Genomic DNA, 18,430 nt, shown 5'->3' on the forward strand with positions numbered 1-18,430 from the left:
TATTATGAGCATACACAGACATGTAAAAATGCTAAGTTTATGACACAGATTATTGCAAATAGAACCATATAAAGCATGCAAAATTTGCAATCTAAGATGTGACTCTTACAGATATCAATAATTTACTATCTTCCTTTTAAAAATGGACACTTGTGAATTTAACAGTAAGTTATAGATAGGTAAAGGGAGGTTTATTTGTATTTCTGAGTAGTAGGTGTGGTCTGAAAATTATTATTAATTTTCTGGAGAATTTGAAAGGCAGATTACTGAAAGGACAACTCAGAATTATTTTGTCCACTCTGAGAATGATGCATCTCCCCAGACAGAACATGAGTTATGTAAAGGGAGTCTCCCAGGCCCTGCCCATCTTTGACTATGATGTCATTGGAGACAGGGCCATCGCTGATTTATGCATTGAAGAAAGACTCATTTCAAATTATTGTTCACTTTTACAAGGTGACTAATTTGCTGGCTGAGTAAACTGAATTGTCAGCTGTTAATATTGTATTCATCTTAAGGAACTTAACCTAGAAAAAGATCCTGTTTGGAAAATAATATGGAATCTTCAATGTCAGTGGAGTAAATTTCTATCTGTCTGTCTTTTTCTAAGGACCATGGATACATCAAAGCATTCATGGTTCTGAGTACTGTAAAACTTGATTAGTCATAATATAAACTTACAGCACTACTTAACTCTCATTTTTTATTGGTTTTCAGACATAGTGCTGATTAAATACCAATCTTATTATTTTATGCTTCCCTGGGAGTAAGCTGTTGTCCATGTGTTACTTATTATACTAATGATGAGTATTTAGTGCTGTTTATTTATTGTGGTAAGATAGATAAAAAATTGACCATCTTAAACCACTTTTAAGTGTACAGTACAGTGGCATTAAGTACATTAACATCGTTATGGAACTATCACCACCATCCATCTCTAGAACTTTTTTATCTTGCAGAACTGAAACTCCATACCCGAGAAATACTAACTCCCTGTGGACCCTTTAGCCCCACCCCTTTCAGCTACCGTCACACTTTTTGTCTCTGACTTTGACTACTCTAAGTGTCTCATACAAGTGGAATCCTGCAAAACTTATCCTTTGTGACTGGTTTATTTTTCTTAGTACAGTGTCTTCAAGGTCTACATGTTTTAGCAGAATTTCATTCTTTTTAAAGATTGAATCATTTTCCATTGGGAAAAAATATCTATACATATACATATACACACACCACATTCTGTGTATCCATCCATCCACTGATGGAAAGTTGGGTTGCTTCCTCCTTTTAGCTGTTGTGAATAATGCTGCTGTGCACATGGGTGTTCGTGTGCGTTCTTGTTCACTTTCATGCTATTAGAGCATAACAGCTAGATTTTTATCTTTTTAACCAAAGTGTTGTTCCAGACTAAGAGGAAGGTGTTTATCTTTTGGATTTTTGGTAGGTGTTTAAATTTTTTTCTTTTTTTAAATCCAGCTTAAATTTGAGGCCTAAATTTGGCATTGCAATTTAATCATGGCTTTGCTTTCTAAGGGGCTTCCCTGGTGGCTCAGACGGTAAAGGGTCTGCCTGCAATGCAGGAGACCCGGGTTTGATCCCTGGGTTGGGAATATCCCCCGGAGAAGGAAATAGCAATCCATTACAGTACTCTTGCCTGGAAAATCCTGTGGATGGAGGAGCCTGGTAGGCTACAGTCCATGTGTGGCAAAAGAGTTGGACACGACTTCACTTTCACTTTCTTTGCTTTCTGAGAAGTATAGAGCAAGAAGTTTTCCGTGGAGAAGGTGTCATAATTAGAATTTTGAAGCAGTATAATTTATTCAAGCATTGATGACATTTAGATGTAAAATGCTTTTCATATATTTGACCCTTAATTTTTTGTTTATGTTAGTCGCTCAGTCATGTCTGACTGCGACCCCATGGACTATAGCCCACCAAGCTCCTCTGTCCATGGAGTTCTCCAGGATACTAGAGAAGAATACTAGAGTGGGTTGCCATTCCCTTCTCCAGGGGGTCTTCACGACTCAGGGATCGAACCCCTGTCTCCTACATTGGAGGCGGATTCTTTACCATCTGAGCGACCAGAGAATCTGACCCTTAAACTCTCTTCACTGCTCTTATTTGCTTGGGTGTGTGTCCTGGATGTTCCACCCATATTCTAAACAGTCTTGTGAAAAACCTTCTTGTAACAGCACTGGGGTGGAATTTTATTTGATAATAAAAACTGAGCAATAAAAAAGTGAAGATAGTTATTTATAATTTTAAAGGCCACCTCCAGAGGGTTAAATGTATAGACTTTTGTTAGGGTTGCCCTCTTTAGGACAAAATGAGCTTAGGTTGACTATATTAGCTGTTGGATAGTTCTTTGAATTATAAAGGATTTTCTGGGAATTGGTTCCTTAATCATGCCATTAAATGTTTTCAAATTATTAATGTATCTAGTGAAGTCTATGAGGGGTAAGATGGAGGAGCTGTGAAGAGTATAGGAGAAAAGCCTACAAATATTGAAGGAAACTGAATCCTCTCTCAATTCCAGATCATGTGAAATGAAGGCAAAACTCTGGTGGGGTGGGGGAAGTATTTGCTTTACAGCTTTGCAGGCATGCATTTTAGATGTGCACTCCTGATACAGAACTATACATGCAGCTCCTTTGCTCAGACCAGACGTTCTTGCAAGAAACTAATATCTGACTTTGTGGTGAGTGGTGAGATAGCAGATTCTGAGTCAGTACAATTTCCGGAGGCTTGATAATGCATTTGTGTATAATATACACATATGGGGCTGGCAGTACAGCATGTCAGAGGTCATAAAGGGGTGGTATTAACAAAGTACGATGTGTGCAAACTTTTCTTGAGCTCTGGGCCTAAGGAATGTCATGTGCATGCTTAGTCGTGTCCAACTGTTTTGTGACCCCATGGACGACTGTAGCCTGCCAGACTCCTCTGGCCATGGGATTTCCCGGGCAAAAATCCTGCAGTGGGTTGCTAATTTCTTCTCCAGGGGATCTTCCCAACCCAGGGACTGAACCTGTGTCTCGTGCATTGACAGGCAGATTCTTTACCTGGGGACCTCCTGGGAAGCCTGGGCCTAAGGAAAGGAAGAAGTAATAAGGGCTTGGAAAGTTTCTTCATCATGACTAAGGCTTTCTTGCAGCATTTCTGTGACAATATAGAGTGGATTTAAACTCAAGTATTAGAAATAGACTTTACTACTAGTTGAAATACAGGCCTTCAGGGGTTAGTCTTCCACACCTGGATAAAACATAGGTCTGTTTTCTTTTCACTTCTCATTGCCTAAAAACTGTATTGGCTAAAAGCCCGACCACTAAATTTTTCGTACTTATAGATTATGTCTTTGCAAACGAATGTATTGATAAAATAACTGATCTGAGAAAAGTTGAGTTGTGGTAGGACGGGAAAGGAAATTTTTGTTTTGTTTGTTTTCCATTCGTCTCAGTTACGTAACTGAAAGCAATCAAACAAAGCAATAAATCCTCTTTCCTGGCAGTGGGAATACTCTAAAGTTGTAATGAGTTTGACATTGACATTTGGGCAAGGTTCTTAGAAAAATACAAAATGACTCCAGTGGAGCGCAGTTTCTTTCGTCAGAGCATATCTTTGCGTAGTAGAGATAAGGCAAACAGAAACTGTTGCATACTTTGGGTCAGAAATGTAGAGGAATATGAAAATAAGAGAACACGATGTGGCCTATATACATTAAAAAAAACCCACAAAACTTTAAGATACAGTTCACATTTCATACAGTTCAGCCGCATCAGTCGTGTTTACTGCACTCATGCAGTTGTGAAAACCATCAGCACAATTTTAGAACATCTTCATCACCCCCAGTAGAAACCTATACCCGCTGGCAGTCACGCCTCAGCTATAGGTAGTAGCTAGTCTGTTTCCCGTCTCTATTTGCCTGTTCTGAATGTTAGAAATAAGTAAAATCTTACACTGTATGGTCTTTTGTGACTGGCTTCTTTCAGTTAGCACAGACTTCATTTGTGTTTTAGTATGTATCAGTTCAGTTCAGTTGCTCAGTCATGTCCAACTCTTTGCGACCCCATAGACTGCTGCACGCCAGGCCTCCTGGTCCATCACCAACACCCGGAGCTTAATCAAACTCATGTCCATTGAGTCAGTGATGCCATCCAACCATCTCATCCCCTGTCACCCCCTTCTCCTGCCTTCTATCTTTCCCAGCATCAGGGTCTTTTCCAATGAGTCAGCTCTTCGCATGACGTGGCCAAAGTATTGGACTTTCAGCTTCAGCATCAGTCCTTCCAACGAATATTCAGGACTGATTTCCTTTAGGATGGACTGGTTGGATCTCCTTGCAGTCCAAGGGATGCTCAAGAGTCTTCTCCAACACCACAGTTCAAAAGCATCAATTCTTTGGCGCTCAGCCTTCTTCACAGTCCAACTCTCACATCCATACATGACTACTGGAAAAACCATAGCCTTGACTAGACGGACCTTAGTCGGCAAAGTAATGTCTCTGCTTTTGAATATGCTATCTAGGTTGGTCATAACTTTTCTTCCAAGGAGCAAGCGTCTTTTAATTTCAAGGCTGCAGTCACCATCTGCAGTGATTTTGGAGCCAAAAAAATAAAGTCTGCCACTGTATGTATCAGTACCTACTTAATTGCTAAGTAGTGTTCTGTTTTATGGATATACCACGTTTGTCTATCGAAGGACACTTGAGTTGTTTCCACTTTTTAGCTGTTATGAATAGCCAAATAACACTGCTATGAACTTCTGTATATAAACTTTTGTAGAGACATAGGCTTCTCTTGGGTATATCTCTATGAGTGGGAGTTGTTGGGTCATATGCTAATTCTATGCGTAACCATTGGGAACTGCCAGACTGTTTTCTAAAGTGACTGCACCATTTTCTATTCCCACCAGTACTGTATATAGGTTCCAGTTTTTCCATGTCCTCACCTATACTTACCTGGCTTGTTTTGGACATGATCCAATTTACATTTGTATTATTTCTTCTTTTTTTAATTGCAATATCACTGACAGTGTTTATATTAGTTATATGTCATTTTGCTTAGTTATGCTAGTGGGTATGAAGTGGTATCTCGTGGTTTTCATTTGCATTTCCCCATTGTGTAATGATGTTGAGCATCTTTTCTTGTAGTCATTGGCCATTTTTGTATTTTTGTTTTTTTGGAGAGGTGTCTGTTCAAATCTTTGCCCATTTTATTTTCTTATTTTGACTGTTCCATGTGGCATATGAGATCTTAGTTCCCCAGCCTGGGATTGAACCCGTGCCTCCTGGAAGCATGGAGTTTTAATTACTGGACTACCAGGGAAGTCTCAGTCTTTGCCCATTTTAAAATTATTGAGTTGTGCGTGTTCTTTATATTTTCTGATGCAAGTCCCTTATTAGATATATGATTCACAAATATTTTCTCAATTCCGTAGATTATCTTTTTACTCCCTTGATGGTATCGTTTGAAGCACAGAAGTTTTTCTTTTTTTTTTTTGAAGTTTTTCATTTTGATGAGGCTGTGCTAGCACCATTTGTTGAAATGACTGTACTTACCCCATTGGATTTTTTTGGCACTGTTGTCATTTGGCCATAAATCTGACTGTAATTTTGGACTCTCTGTTTCATTGATCCATGTATCTGTCCTTCTTTTATTAGTACCATGATAACTGTAGTTGTGTAGTAAGTTTAGAATTGACAAATGCAGTCTTTGTATTTTGTTCTTCAAGGTTTTTTGGGTATTCTAGGTCTCGTGCATTTCTACATAGAATCAGCTTGTTAACTTTTGAAAAAAAAAAAGTTGGCTGGGATTTTAATAGGGATTCATTGAGTTTTTGTATTGGGGAGTTACTGCTATCCTAACAGTATTAAGTCTTTTACTTCATGAATATAATTTCCTTCTATTTTAAGTGTTTAATTTCTTTCAACAATATTTTGGAATCTTCAGTGTCTATGTTTTGCACTTCTTTTAAGATTTTACCTAAGCATTTAAGTCTTTTTGAATAAATGAATCAAAAATGTTATAAATGAAATTTTCTTAACTTCATTTCTGGTTTTTTTATTGCTGGTGTATGGAAACAACTGATCTTTGTGTATTGATTGCATATCCTACAACTTTGCAAAACCTGTTTATTCTAGTAGCTTTTTAGTGGATTTGTTAGGATTTTCTATATATAAGATCCTATCTTGTGCAAATAAAGGTAGTTTTATTCTTTTCAGTTGGGATGCCTTATGTTAGTTTTTCTTGCTTAACTGCGCTGACCAGAAATTCTGGTACAACCTTGAATAGGCTCAGTAGTAGACATCCTTGTCTTCTTTTTTTTAATTGGTATATAGGTGATCTAAAATGTTGTGTTTCAGGTGTAGATATCCTTGTCTTATTTCTGATGTTAGTAGGTAGGCTGTTCAGTCTTTTACCATTAAGTGTGACGTTAGCTGCAAGTTTTTTAGATGCCCTTTATCAGGTCAATTGAGGAAGTTCCTGTGTATTTCTAGTTCGTTGAATGTTTCTGTTTTGAAAGAGTGTTGGATTTTTTTTTTTGGTCAAATGCTTTTTCTGACATATGTTGCTTCAGAAATGACTCATTTTTTGTTTTTCTTTTTTCAATCTGCAGAAATTGACTTGCACACCAAATGTGTGGTGGATGTAGATGCAAACAAGGTTATTCTCAATCCTGTAAATACCAACCTTTCCAAAGGTGATGCCCGGTAAGTTAAGAACCAGTGTTATGATCAGTGGGTTTTTAAAAGACAGAAGGCACCAGTGTCTGCTGAACTGAATTCAGTTGAACAAATGTTGAGTGCTTTCTGTGTGGAGACATATTGCTGCCAGCTCGGTGAGATGAGGTTTGTTATTATAATACGGAAGGACCGAGTGCCTGATCGAGCGTCATGGGTGGCACAGTGATGGTATTAGAAGCGCGGAGAAGAGAATGTTGGTGAAGTACCTGAGGAGGTCTTCCTGAAGGAGACGATATTGGCTGGAGGCTTAGCTGAGATGTAAATGGGAAGAAGTAGGGAGAAAGGGAAGGCTTTTCAGTGGCTCCTCATCATGGGGGGTTTTTACTTCTGCCAGTTCCTATCCTAGCCTATCAGTCAGAACGCATTTCAAGTGTTCTTTTCTTCCTGAAGACTTTCTTGCAGCCCTTAGTAGATTCCTTTCCTTAAAGTCCCTGTGAGCTATAATCTGTGCCACCTAATTTAATTGTGGTGTCTTGTTTTGAATTATTAATTATAGCTCAACAGTAAATTTTAAGGTCTTGGAAGGAAGGGACTCTCTGTCAGGAGTTGGGGATGAAATACTTGAGCCCCACTTCTGGGTTTGAGTGATCATATGAACCAAAGGGAGAGCAAGAGAGTATAAAGAAAACGAACGTGGACAGGAAGGAAGAGATTAATTCAGTTTTTCTTAGCAAGTGCAGGGAAATTACCAGGTAAGTTAGAGTCAGTTTACAGAACGCTTTGGAAGCAGATGAGATTTGGCCTCTCTTTTTATGGGAAGTTGTCATCTTAGACAGTTTTTGAATTGTTGTGATTAAGGAAGTGGATTAGGAAGATTGTTGGATGGCGGTGTCAGGAGTGGATCAGAATGGGGAAAGACTGGCTTTGTGTAGAGATCAGCTATCAGAGATGTTTTTGTGCCATTCCTGAGAGTGGAGAACGCATGGTGCCCACCATGATGCTTTGTGCCAAGTAGATGCTTCAGAATACTTGCAGAGACAGTGTTGTTTGCAAAAGTACACCCAAAGGCACTCCATGAAAGTTCTTTTGAGTTGAATTAAGTTGAAAAGAGCACTTGATGTGGAGTCAGAAAATATGAAATCGAATCCCTACTTATCTTATTGTAGGTGGTTTGTTGTTGTTTAGTTGCTCAGTTGTGTCCCACTCTTTTGTGACCCCATGATTTGTAGCCCACCAGACTCCTCTATCCATGGGATTTCCCAGGCAAGATTACTGGAATGGGTTGCTATTTCCTACTTCAGGGGATCTTCCTGGCCCAGGGATTGAACCTGCATCTCCTGCATTGGCAGGCAGATTTCTTTACCACTGAGCCACCATCCTAAGGGATGATGCTGTGAAAGTGCTGCACTCAATAGCCCAGCAAATTTGGAAAACTCTGCAGTGGCCACAGGACTGGAAAAGGTCAGTTTTCATTCCAATCCCAAAGAAAGGCAATGCCAAAGAATGCTCAAACTACCACACAGTTGCACTCATCTCACATGCTAGTAAAGTAATGCTCAAAATTCTCCAAGCCAGGCTCAACAATATGTGAACCATGAACTTCCAGATGTTCAAACTGGTGTTAGAAAAGGCAGAGGAACCAGAGATCAAATTGCCAACATCCGCTGGATCATGGAAAAAGCAAGAGAGTTCCAGAAAAACATCTATTTCTGCTTTATTGACTATGCCAATGCGTTTCACTGTGTGGATCACAATAAACTGTGGAAAATTCTGAAAGAGATGGGAATACCAGACCACCTGACCTGCCTCTTGAGAAACCTGTATGCAGGTCAGGAAGCAACAGCTAGAACTGGACATGGAACAACAGGCTGGTTCCAAATAGGAAAAGGAGTACGTCAAGGCTGTATATTGTTACCCTGGTTGTTTAACTTCTATGCAGAGTACATCAAGAGAAATGCTGGGCTGGAAGAAGCACAAGCTGGAATCAAGATTGCCAGGAGAAATATCAATAGCCTCAGATATGCAGATGACACCACCCTTATGGCAGAAAGCGAAGAGGAACTAAAAAGCCTCTTGATGAAAGTATAAGAGGAGAGTGAAAAAGTTGGCTTAAAGCTCAACATTCAGAAAACTAAAATCATGGCATTTGGTCCCATCACTTCATGCCAAATAGATGGGGAAACAGTGAAAACAGTGTCAGACTTTTTTTGGCTCCAAAATCACTACAGATGGTGACTGCAACCATGAAATTAAAAGACGCTTGCTCCTTGGAAGAAAAGTTATGACCAACCTAGACAGCATATTCAAAAGCAGAGACATTACTTGGTCAACAAAGGCCTGTCTAGTCAAGGCTACAATTTTTCCAATAGTCATGTATGGATGTGAGAGTTGGACTATAAAGAAAGCTGAGTGCCAAAGAATTGATGCTTTTGAACTGTGGTGTTGGAGAAGACTCCTGAGAGTCTCTTCGACTGCAAGGAGATCCAACCAGTCCATCCTAAAGGAAATCAGTCCTGAATATTCATTGGAAGGGCTGATGTTGAAGCTAAAACTCCAGTATTTTGGCCACCTGGTGCTAAGAACTGACTCATTGGAAAAGACCCTGATACTGGGAAAGATTGAAGGCAGGTGAAGGGGACGACAGAGGATGAGATGCCATCCACTCAGTGGGCATGAGTCTGAGTGAACTCCGGGGGATGGTGATGGACAGGGTGGCCTGGCGGGCTGCAGGCCATGGCATCGCAAAGAGTCGGACACAACTGAGCAATTGAACTGAACTGAGCTGGCAGGGAAGCCCTGTAGTTAGTTATTTTTACCTTTTTTGAGCCTTGTCTGTATGATACCTGCCTTATCTGTTTCATAGGGGGGTTTCCTGAAGATCAAATTAGTAATCCTTAAAGTGCTTTGTGAAGTGTTCTGTAAATGTTGAGGTTTATTATTGACGTAGTGATGTTTCTTAAGCATCTCTAGGATATGCTGTTACTAGGGTGGGAAAGATATGAGTCAGAGGTGCAGGGATTTTGAGCCTGCTAATGTAATGACCTACTGTCCTGAGTGTTAACTGAAAACACTAATTTGGGGGAGTATATATTGCTCTTAGAGCTTTCAGTCTGAGTACTGTTGTTTTCTTTGGAAATATGGGCAACTCTGAGCAAACTTGGAGGCAATACCCTTTGGTAGAAAAAAATTTGGGGTTTGTGTACGGACTGACGATTCAAATTCTGCCTTTGCCACTTGCTGGCATGGTTATCTCCCTGTGTGTTTTATTTGTAAAGTGTTTCCGTTTTCTATTGCTGTATAACAAATAAATGATCTCAAAAGCTTCGTGACGTAAAGCAGCAGTAACCATGTACGTTTTTTAAGGTTTATTTATTTTTGGCTGTGCTGGGTCTCTGCTGCGGTGCGTGGGCTTCTCATTGTGGTGGCTTCCCCTGTTGCAGTGCACAGGCTGTAGGGTGCACAGGCTTCTGTAGCTGCAGGGCGTGGGCTCAGTGGTGGCACCTGGGCTTCGTTGCCCTGCGGCATGTGGAGTCTTCCTGGATCAGGGATCACGCCCGTGTCCCCTGCATTGGGAGGGGGATTCTCAGCCACTGGACCACCGTGGAAGCCCAGTGATCATTATTATCTCACGGTTAGTGTGGCTCAGGAATTCAGGTAGGGCTTGGGGGGATGGCTTGGATGAGTCCATGCTGATGAGGGTTCACCGGGAAGACTTGAAGGCGAGGGCCCGCAATCAGAAAGCTCACCAGGTCACTTGGGTTGGGTGGTTGATGCTGCCTGTTAGCTGGAGATGTCGCTGGGGCTGCAAGCAGAACGTTGCTTCCAGTCTGGTGGCGGGTTCCAAAGGCAAGTGTCCTGAGAGCGTGAGAAAGCGAGGTGGGAGCAGTATTGTGTTTTGTTTTTTTAAAAAATTGGAGTGGAATTGCTTTACAGTGTTGTTTCTGCTTTACAACAGAGTGAATCAGCTATATGTATACATATATGCCCTCTCTCTTGAGCGTCCCTCCTTCCCCATCCTTGACGTTGTAACCTTGGCAGTCACACAGTTCTGTCACATATTCATGCTGAAGGCTGGTGCAACCAGAGGAAACATAGACCCATCCGTCTATGAGTGGAGAAACACGAGCGTCGCCTAAGGGAAGCATTTTTGGTGGGAAGTATATTGTTGTGGCTCCATCCACAAGTGTGTAATGTCTTAACTGATGAAGTAATTGTGAGAATAAAAAGAGCACATAGAATATAAAATAAATGTTTTCTTTCCTTTAGAGATCTTTAAGTCTCAGGGGTTTGTGAAAGAATTAAATAGCACTTTTTGGTTCCACAAAGTATCTTAGATGACTCTTTTACATGTGCTGAAAATACAGATTGAATGTTAACTCAGTACTATAGAGTGCTGTCTGATTTAAAGAAGACTTAGAAGTGATAGCTGTCAAAAAGAAACAGGTGACATCCGTCAAAGCTGGTATGTCATGGCTTTCGGTGGGATAAAGTTAGGAAGCACCACTTCTTAGAAAACAACTCTTTATTGAAGTATAAACTATATGCACAGAAAATTATATATAGCTTGATGAATTTCCATAAGTTGAGCACAGTCCTGTAACTGGTGCCCAGATAAAAAACAAGAACATTACTAGTATGACAGAAGACCACCTCAGGAGAAGTACTTTTTCTTTTAAATGTCAAGGTGAAAAGAGAAAATGAAAATTTGGGAACGTAGCAGTTCGGTAGTATATGTTGACTTCATTAAAAGAAAGAAATAGTAAGGAAAGCACAAATTACAAAGTTAAGATTAATTACAGTCTAGTTTGGAGAATGACTAACCCATAAACCAAGTTACAGTTTTATAGGAGCTATACTTGTTGCTGAAGCGCCAGGGATTTGAAACTAACATAAAAGAAGTGGTTGGAGTCAGTTTCAGTCAATAGTCAGAAAGACTCAAATTAATATTTTTCCTTTAAAAGCTGCAATATCCTTCTTTTAAAAATAGTGTCCACCAATCTTATTAATCTAAAACTGTGATTAATTTTACATGTGTACTTAATAACCTATGTTAGTATACTTTGAAAGTGAATATGTATACTTTTAAAACAATAGTTGTATATTTTTCTGATTAATTTTGCATTAACTTCTGAAAATTTCGTGGTTTCATATTTATGCTTATTAAAGGCGATAGGAGCCATTTAAAAATGAATAGGTAGACAATTTTCAGCTTAACAGCTTAATCATGGGTATTTGGGAAACATTGGTATGTGGAATTTCAAAATTGTTTTGGAAAATAAGATGCTTAAAATTGAGAAAATTGATAGTACACAGCTAACCGGAGATTAAAAAATGCTGACTTTGGAGACAGACTGAGTCTCAGCTCTGCTGCTGTTATTGTTGAGTCGCTTAGTAGTGTTTTACCCTTTGTAACCTCATGGACCACACAGAGCCCGATAGCCTCCTCTGTTCATAGGATTTCCCAGGCAAGAATGCTGGAGTGGGTTGCCATTTCCTTCTCCAGGGCGTCTTCCTGACCCAGGGATCGAACCCAGGTCTCCTGCCTTGGCAAGTGGATTCTCTGCTGCTGAGCCACCTGGGAAGCTCCAGCTTTACTGTAGGGTTGGCCAAAAGGTTCGTTCAGATTTTCCCATATGGTGTAACAGAAAAACCCGAACAAAACTTTTTCACAACCCACTACTTAACATGTGTGGTGTGAAGCAAGTTGCTTAATTGTCCTCTGTCTCAGTGAAGTGGAGATTATAGAAGTACCTACCTATCGGTTGTTATGAGGAATAAGTGAGTTAAAATATGCAGAGTGTCAGTGCCTGATGTGCAGTAAGTCTTATATAAAAGGTAGCTATTTGATTCTTACCGATTCTGTTACTCAGTTCAGTCCAGTCGCTCAGTCGTGTCCGACTCTTTGCGACCCCATGGACTGCAGCATACCTGCAGACTGTCCATCACCAACTCCCGGAGTTCACCCAAACTCATGTCCATTGAGTCACCGATGGCATCCAACCGTCTTATCCTCTGTCGTCCCCCTTTCCTCCTGCCCTCAATCTTTCCCAGCATCAGCGTCTTTTCAAATGAGTCAACTCTTCGCATCAGGTGGCCAAAGTATTGGAGTTTCAGCTTCAGCATCAGTCCTTCCAATGAACACCCAGGACTGATCTCCTTTAGGATGGACTGGTTGGATCTCCTTGCAGTCCAAGGGACTCTCAAGAGTCTTCTCCAACATCACAGTTCAAAAGCATCAGTTCTTCTGCGCTCAGCTTTCTTTATAGTCCAACTCTCACATCCATACATGACTACTGGAAAAACCATAGCCTTGACTAGATGGACCTTTGTTGACAAAGTAATGTCTCTGCTTTTGAATACACTGTCTAGGTTGGTCATAACTTTCCTTCCAAGAAGTAAGCATCTTTTAATTTCATGGCTGCATTCACCATCTGCAGTGATTTTGGAGCCCCCCAAAAATAAAGTCAGCCACTGTTTCCGCGTCTATTTGGCATGAAGTGATGGGACCGGATGCCATGATCTTAGTTTTCTGAATGTTGAGCTTTAAACCAGCTTTTTCACTCTCCTCTTTCACTTTCATCAAGAGGCTCTTTAGTTTGTCTTTACTTTCTGCCATGAGGGTGGTGTCATCTGCATATCTGAGGTTATTGATGTTATTATGGCCTGTATTTTGAGGTGTGTCCAGGGATGGGAGAGCCTGGTGGACTGCCATCTATGGGGTCACATAGAGTTGGATACGACTGAAGTGACTTAGCAGCCGCAGCAGCATGGTATGTTATGAACTATATTATAACTTCATAAAGAAAGTAAAAAATTTTGAAAACAAAATATATTCAGTACTTGAGTCTATATGCCTATCAAGAAATCACTTAGTTCTAGAAAAATTTCAACTTTGCCAAGGCAGAAACTTTATCTAGTTTGCCCAGAGTTCATGGGGCTCATAGGGACTCACATGCCATCAAAGAGACTGACCCCTGGATTTTATGTTTAGAGTGAACAAAATATTAATCCCTGTCATCTGGGCTTCTCCTTAGCCTCAACTATAGTGCTTGCGAAGCCAGGTCAAAACTTTGCCTGTGAACATAGAGAGGGATGTTTTACTAAATACAGAGAAGATTTTCTATTCCACAGCACTCAAACACCCTAGTGACTGAAATGCTTGTGTCCTCCAGCGTGGTCTTCTTTTTCTCTGTGTAGTACGGAATACACATGGATGGATTTGATCTTTTTTATTTTCTCTGGCAGAGCCATACTGCCTAGATTACTAGTGCAGTAAGTGTGTTTTTGGAATTACACTTTTGCACTAAATCATTTTAGTTTTCTGGACTGGTCCTTGGGGTTTCCCAAATCTTCAGCAGCGTATTTGCAAGTCATCTTTTAGGGCTAATAAGTGACTAATTCATTATCTATTCTTAGTAGATTTCTGCAAGTGTAGTTCTCAGTGTGTGATCTTTAGCATTTAGGAGCACTTTAAGTCCCTTTTATCACAGTTAGAATAGTCCTCCTTTAACAAAATCTTTAAGCCTTATTTTGTTTGAATTGTCTTAAAACCTAATAGACTTTTATCTTATAATAAAATGCTAATGATAGTGCTTGTCACCATGGTAGGGCAAAATAGTTTCTTAGGCTGTTTTATATTCTGTCTTTTGCCTCCTTCCCTTCTGAAGCAACAGTTAGAACTGGACATGGAACAACAGACTGGTTCCAAATAGGAAAAGGAGTACGTCAAGGCTGTATATTGTCACCCTGATTATTTAACTTCTATGCAGAGTACATCATGAGAAATGCTGGGCTGGAAGAAGCACAAACTGGAATCAAGATTTGCAGGAGAAATATCAATAACCTCAGATATGCAGAGGACACCACCCTTATGGCGGAAAGTGCGGAGGAACTAAAAAGCCTCTTGATGAAAGTGAAAGAGGAGAGTGAAAAAGTTGGCTTAAAGCTCAACATTCAGAAAACTAAGATCATGGCATCTGGTCCCATCACTTCATGGGAAATCAATGGGGAAACAGTGGAAACAGTGGCTGACTTTATTTTGGGGGGCTCCAAAATCACTGCAGATGGTGACTGCAACCATGAAATTAAAAGATGATTACTCCTTGAAAGGAAAGTTATGACCAACCTAGATAGCATATTCAAAAGCAGAGACATTACTTGGTCAACAAAGGTCTGTCTAGTCAAGGCTATGGTTTTTCCAGTGGTCGTGTATGGATGTGAGAGTTGGACTGAGAAGGAAGCTGAGCGCTGAAGAATTGATGCTTTTGAACTGTGGTGTTGGAGAAGACTCTGAGAGTTCCTTGGACTGCAAGGAGATCCAAGCAGTCCATCTTAAAGGAGATCAGTCCTGGGTGTTCATTGGAAGGACTGATGTTGAAGCTAAAACTCCAATACTTTGGCCACCTCATGTGAAGAGTTGACTCATTGGAAAAGACTCTGATGCTGGGAGGGATTGGGGGCAGGAGGAGAAGGGGACGACAGAGGATGAGATGGCTGGATGGCATCACCAACTCGATGGACATGAGTTTGGGTAAACTCTGGGTGTTGGTGATGGACAGGGAGGCCTGGCGTGCTGCGATTCATGGGGTCGCAGAGTAGGACACGACTGAGCAACTGAACTGAACTGAACTCCTTTACCCACCAGACTGGACTTTACTGATCCCTCTGGCTAAAAAATGTTTTCAAAGGGAATGAGGTGTGATTTCCCATGGAGAGTGGCCGCTTTCACTTTATGAAACAGTTGTGTTATGAGAGTTTTGTTTCTTTGACTTTGGAAATGGGAATGCATTTTCCTAGAGGAACTGACAGTTGTTTCTAGTAGAAATGCTAGTCTGTTAAAACAAAATGGCCAGTTTGGCCCACAATTCATACAGTAAAGTTTGTTTTTGCTGTGAGTAGGTGAGATAAAGAATACATTGACTGTAAGTAACCTGTATAATTTGGTGTCACTGAGCCAAAGGTGCCAGCAGTTTTGTTGGTTTTTTTAAACTTTTTATTTTGTTTTGGAGAATAGCCAATTAACAGCAGAGGGACTCAGCCATACATACATATGTATCCATTCTCCCCCCAACTCCCCTCCCATCCAGGCTGCTGCATAACACTGAGCAGAGTTCCGTGTGCTGTACAGTAAGTCCTTGTTGGTTACCCGTTTTAAAAATAGCAGTGTGTACATGACCATCCCAAACTCCCTAACTATCTGCCGTCATTTTTGCACCATCAGTACAAATATCAACACAGTGAAAAGGGCACATGTCTTAGGATTTTATGAAAATAGTCTTGACCGCAGACCCACTGATAAGTTCTAGGAAACGCTGGGGAGTCCTCAGACCACAGTTATAGAACTGAAGTTAGACTGAACGGATGTCTTTGGTTTATTTTTAAACTACTTGCCATATGATAAGCACATCATATGATTCACCCCTTTAAGGTGAACAGCTCAGTGATTTTCATTATATTTGCCAGCACCATTATCTACTGTTATGACATTCTTATCACCTTGTTAATATACGTCTGTCTCTACATTGTCTCTACAATATGCATCTGTCTCTACGTTGCCTCTTCTAACTCCCGGAGTTTACTCAGACTCATGTCCATTGGGTCAGCGATGCCATCCAACCATCTCATCCTCTGTCGTTCCCTTCTCCTCCTGCCTTCAGTCTTTCCCAGCATCAGGGTCTTTTCAAATGGGTCAACTCTTCGGATCAGGTGGCCGAATATTGCAGTTTCAGGTTCCACATCCGTCCTTCTAATGAATAGTCAGGACTGATTTCCTTTAGGATCGACTGGTTGGATCTCCTTGCTGTCCTCTGTGATTGGCTTCTGTTTACTTAGGTTCATGTTTCTGAGGTTTGTCCGTGTTATAGTATCTATCAGTACTATTCCTTTTCACGGGGGGATACTTCTTCATCGTACTCTGTTTTGTTTATCCATTCATCAGTTGATGGATATTTGGGTTTTTTTCCCACTTCTGGGCTTTTATGAACAATGCTGCTGTGAACAGCAGTTGTTTAGGTCTGTCAGTGGGCCATGTTTCCCTTCCTCTTAGGTAGATGTCTAGGAGTGGAGTTGCTGGGCCATACGGTACCTCTGTGCTTATCATTTTGAGGAATTGTCAGACTTCTCTAAAGCGGCTGCAGCCTTTTACATTATGAGGATTCCAGTTTCTTTGGCTTTCAAAGAACTCTCCTTCACTGTAAGGAAAATGGGGGTGACTCTGGCTAATTGGTGAGTGCATGCCTTGCCTGAAGGCATTCGGATTACAATTAAAAAGCAAAACAAAACATCGTGCTGTCCAAACTAACAGTCTTGGCTGGATTCAGCTCTTGGCTACTGATTGGGAACCTCAGACTCCAGCGTATTTTTCTGTTGAGTAGTACTTCTTCATTAGGTTTTAAAGAAATTGAGCAAAGTTTTAAAAAATGTGTTAAAAGTTGAAAGATTAAAACACTTTTATGTACCTGTCATTCAGCTTAACAAAGCATCATTACCAGTACAATTTAAGCCTTTTGTGAATACCCTCCAGTTTGAATGCCTTTCTTATCCACCACAGTTAACAACTTTTCCTGAATTTGTTTTTTTCTCTTTCCCTTGTATTTCTTTACATTTTCACTATGTGTTTGGAAGTTGTTTGTACAGTACTGTCTCCATAAATGCCTTTTTCTAGTCAAAAGTCAGAGAGATATGTGACTCAGAAAAGATTGACTACTCATAAAGCATAATGCCTGAGTTTTAAAGGCAAAAAAAATTGTATTAAGAGGAGCCAAAAATAATATCACAGGTTTAGCGTGGAGAGGAAAGCTAATTGTTCCTATTTTATCAAATACCCTGTTCCTCCTTTTTTCCTCTTAAAAAACCGAAATAAAAAAAAGGCTCCCTCTCCATCTATTGTTTGCAGTGAATTCTAAGCAAAAGTGGCAGGAGAATTGTTTTAGTGGACTTCCAACTCTGAGAGACTGAATCAGTGAGTTCTGCCTGTTCAGAGGTGCTGTTTTAAACAACAGAACTGAAAGGGAATAACCAGTTTAAATTTAAACCAGTTTAAATTTGTGTGTGTGTGTGTGTGTATTTGTATGTAGACTTTCTTTTATAATTCTTTATTATCCTGTCCCACCAAGTGTAAGATTTTATTATTATTATTATTGGTCGGGTGGCCTGACCATGGCCAGAACTCGTGCCCACGGCAATGAAAGCGCAGAGCCCCAGCCACGAGGCAACCAGGGAATTCCGCAAAGTGTAAGGTTTTTAAGACCAGAATTCCCTGAAGTAGAAAACATTTGGGGAGTGAGACCTCAAGATCATCATGAACCTGAGCGCTGATTCCTGTGGTGGTTTGTGAAATTACCTGTTCTTTAGTACATGTTGGAGAGACGTTCCAACATGGATGGAGTTAGCTGTAGATGACATATAGATATACAGATTTTTTTGTGTTCTTGTAGAACTATGGGGCTTTCCTGTTTGGGTATGCTTAACCTAATAATAAATTGATAGTTTGAAGGTTATAATGGCCAGTCCAGTGAAAAGTATGTCTGAGATGTTGCTCTTAACCAGTTCTTGTCAGAAAGGTCATTAAAACATTTTTATTCCTTCTGATTGTTTACCAGACACCAGATCTTAAGTTATGATTATTAGATAATTAAGGAGTACCTAATATAAGCAGAATATATCCAGTCCTTCTTTGGAGGTTCAGAGTACTCTGTTCCTGGTAGATGAAAGAACATATGCAGAATAAATATGTATCAGATAGATGCAGAA

The 18,430-nt window shown here is 40.3% G+C and overlaps 1 protein-coding gene across 1 annotated transcript in view; it reads left to right on the plus strand.

The window, feature by feature from the left end:
• The first annotated feature begins 329 nt into the window (after positions 1 to 329).
• The window catches only part of KIF13B (kinesin family member 13B), a 187,690-nt gene continuing 169,589 nt past the window's right edge, over positions 330 to 18,430 (plus strand). Inside the window, exons 1-2 of the mRNA XM_068974383.1 lie at positions 330 to 456; positions 6,613 to 6,706. Of these exons, the coding sequence (XP_068830484.1) occupies positions 330 to 456; positions 6,613 to 6,706 (221 nt within the window). The remainder of the gene's footprint in view (positions 457 to 6,612; positions 6,707 to 18,430) is intronic.

Source organism: Capricornis sumatraensis, chromosome 6 (assembly GCF_032405125.1).
Source record: "Capricornis sumatraensis isolate serow.1 chromosome 6, serow.2, whole genome shotgun sequence".
Classification (NCBI taxonomy): domain Eukaryota; kingdom Metazoa; phylum Chordata; class Mammalia; order Artiodactyla; family Bovidae; genus Capricornis; species Capricornis sumatraensis.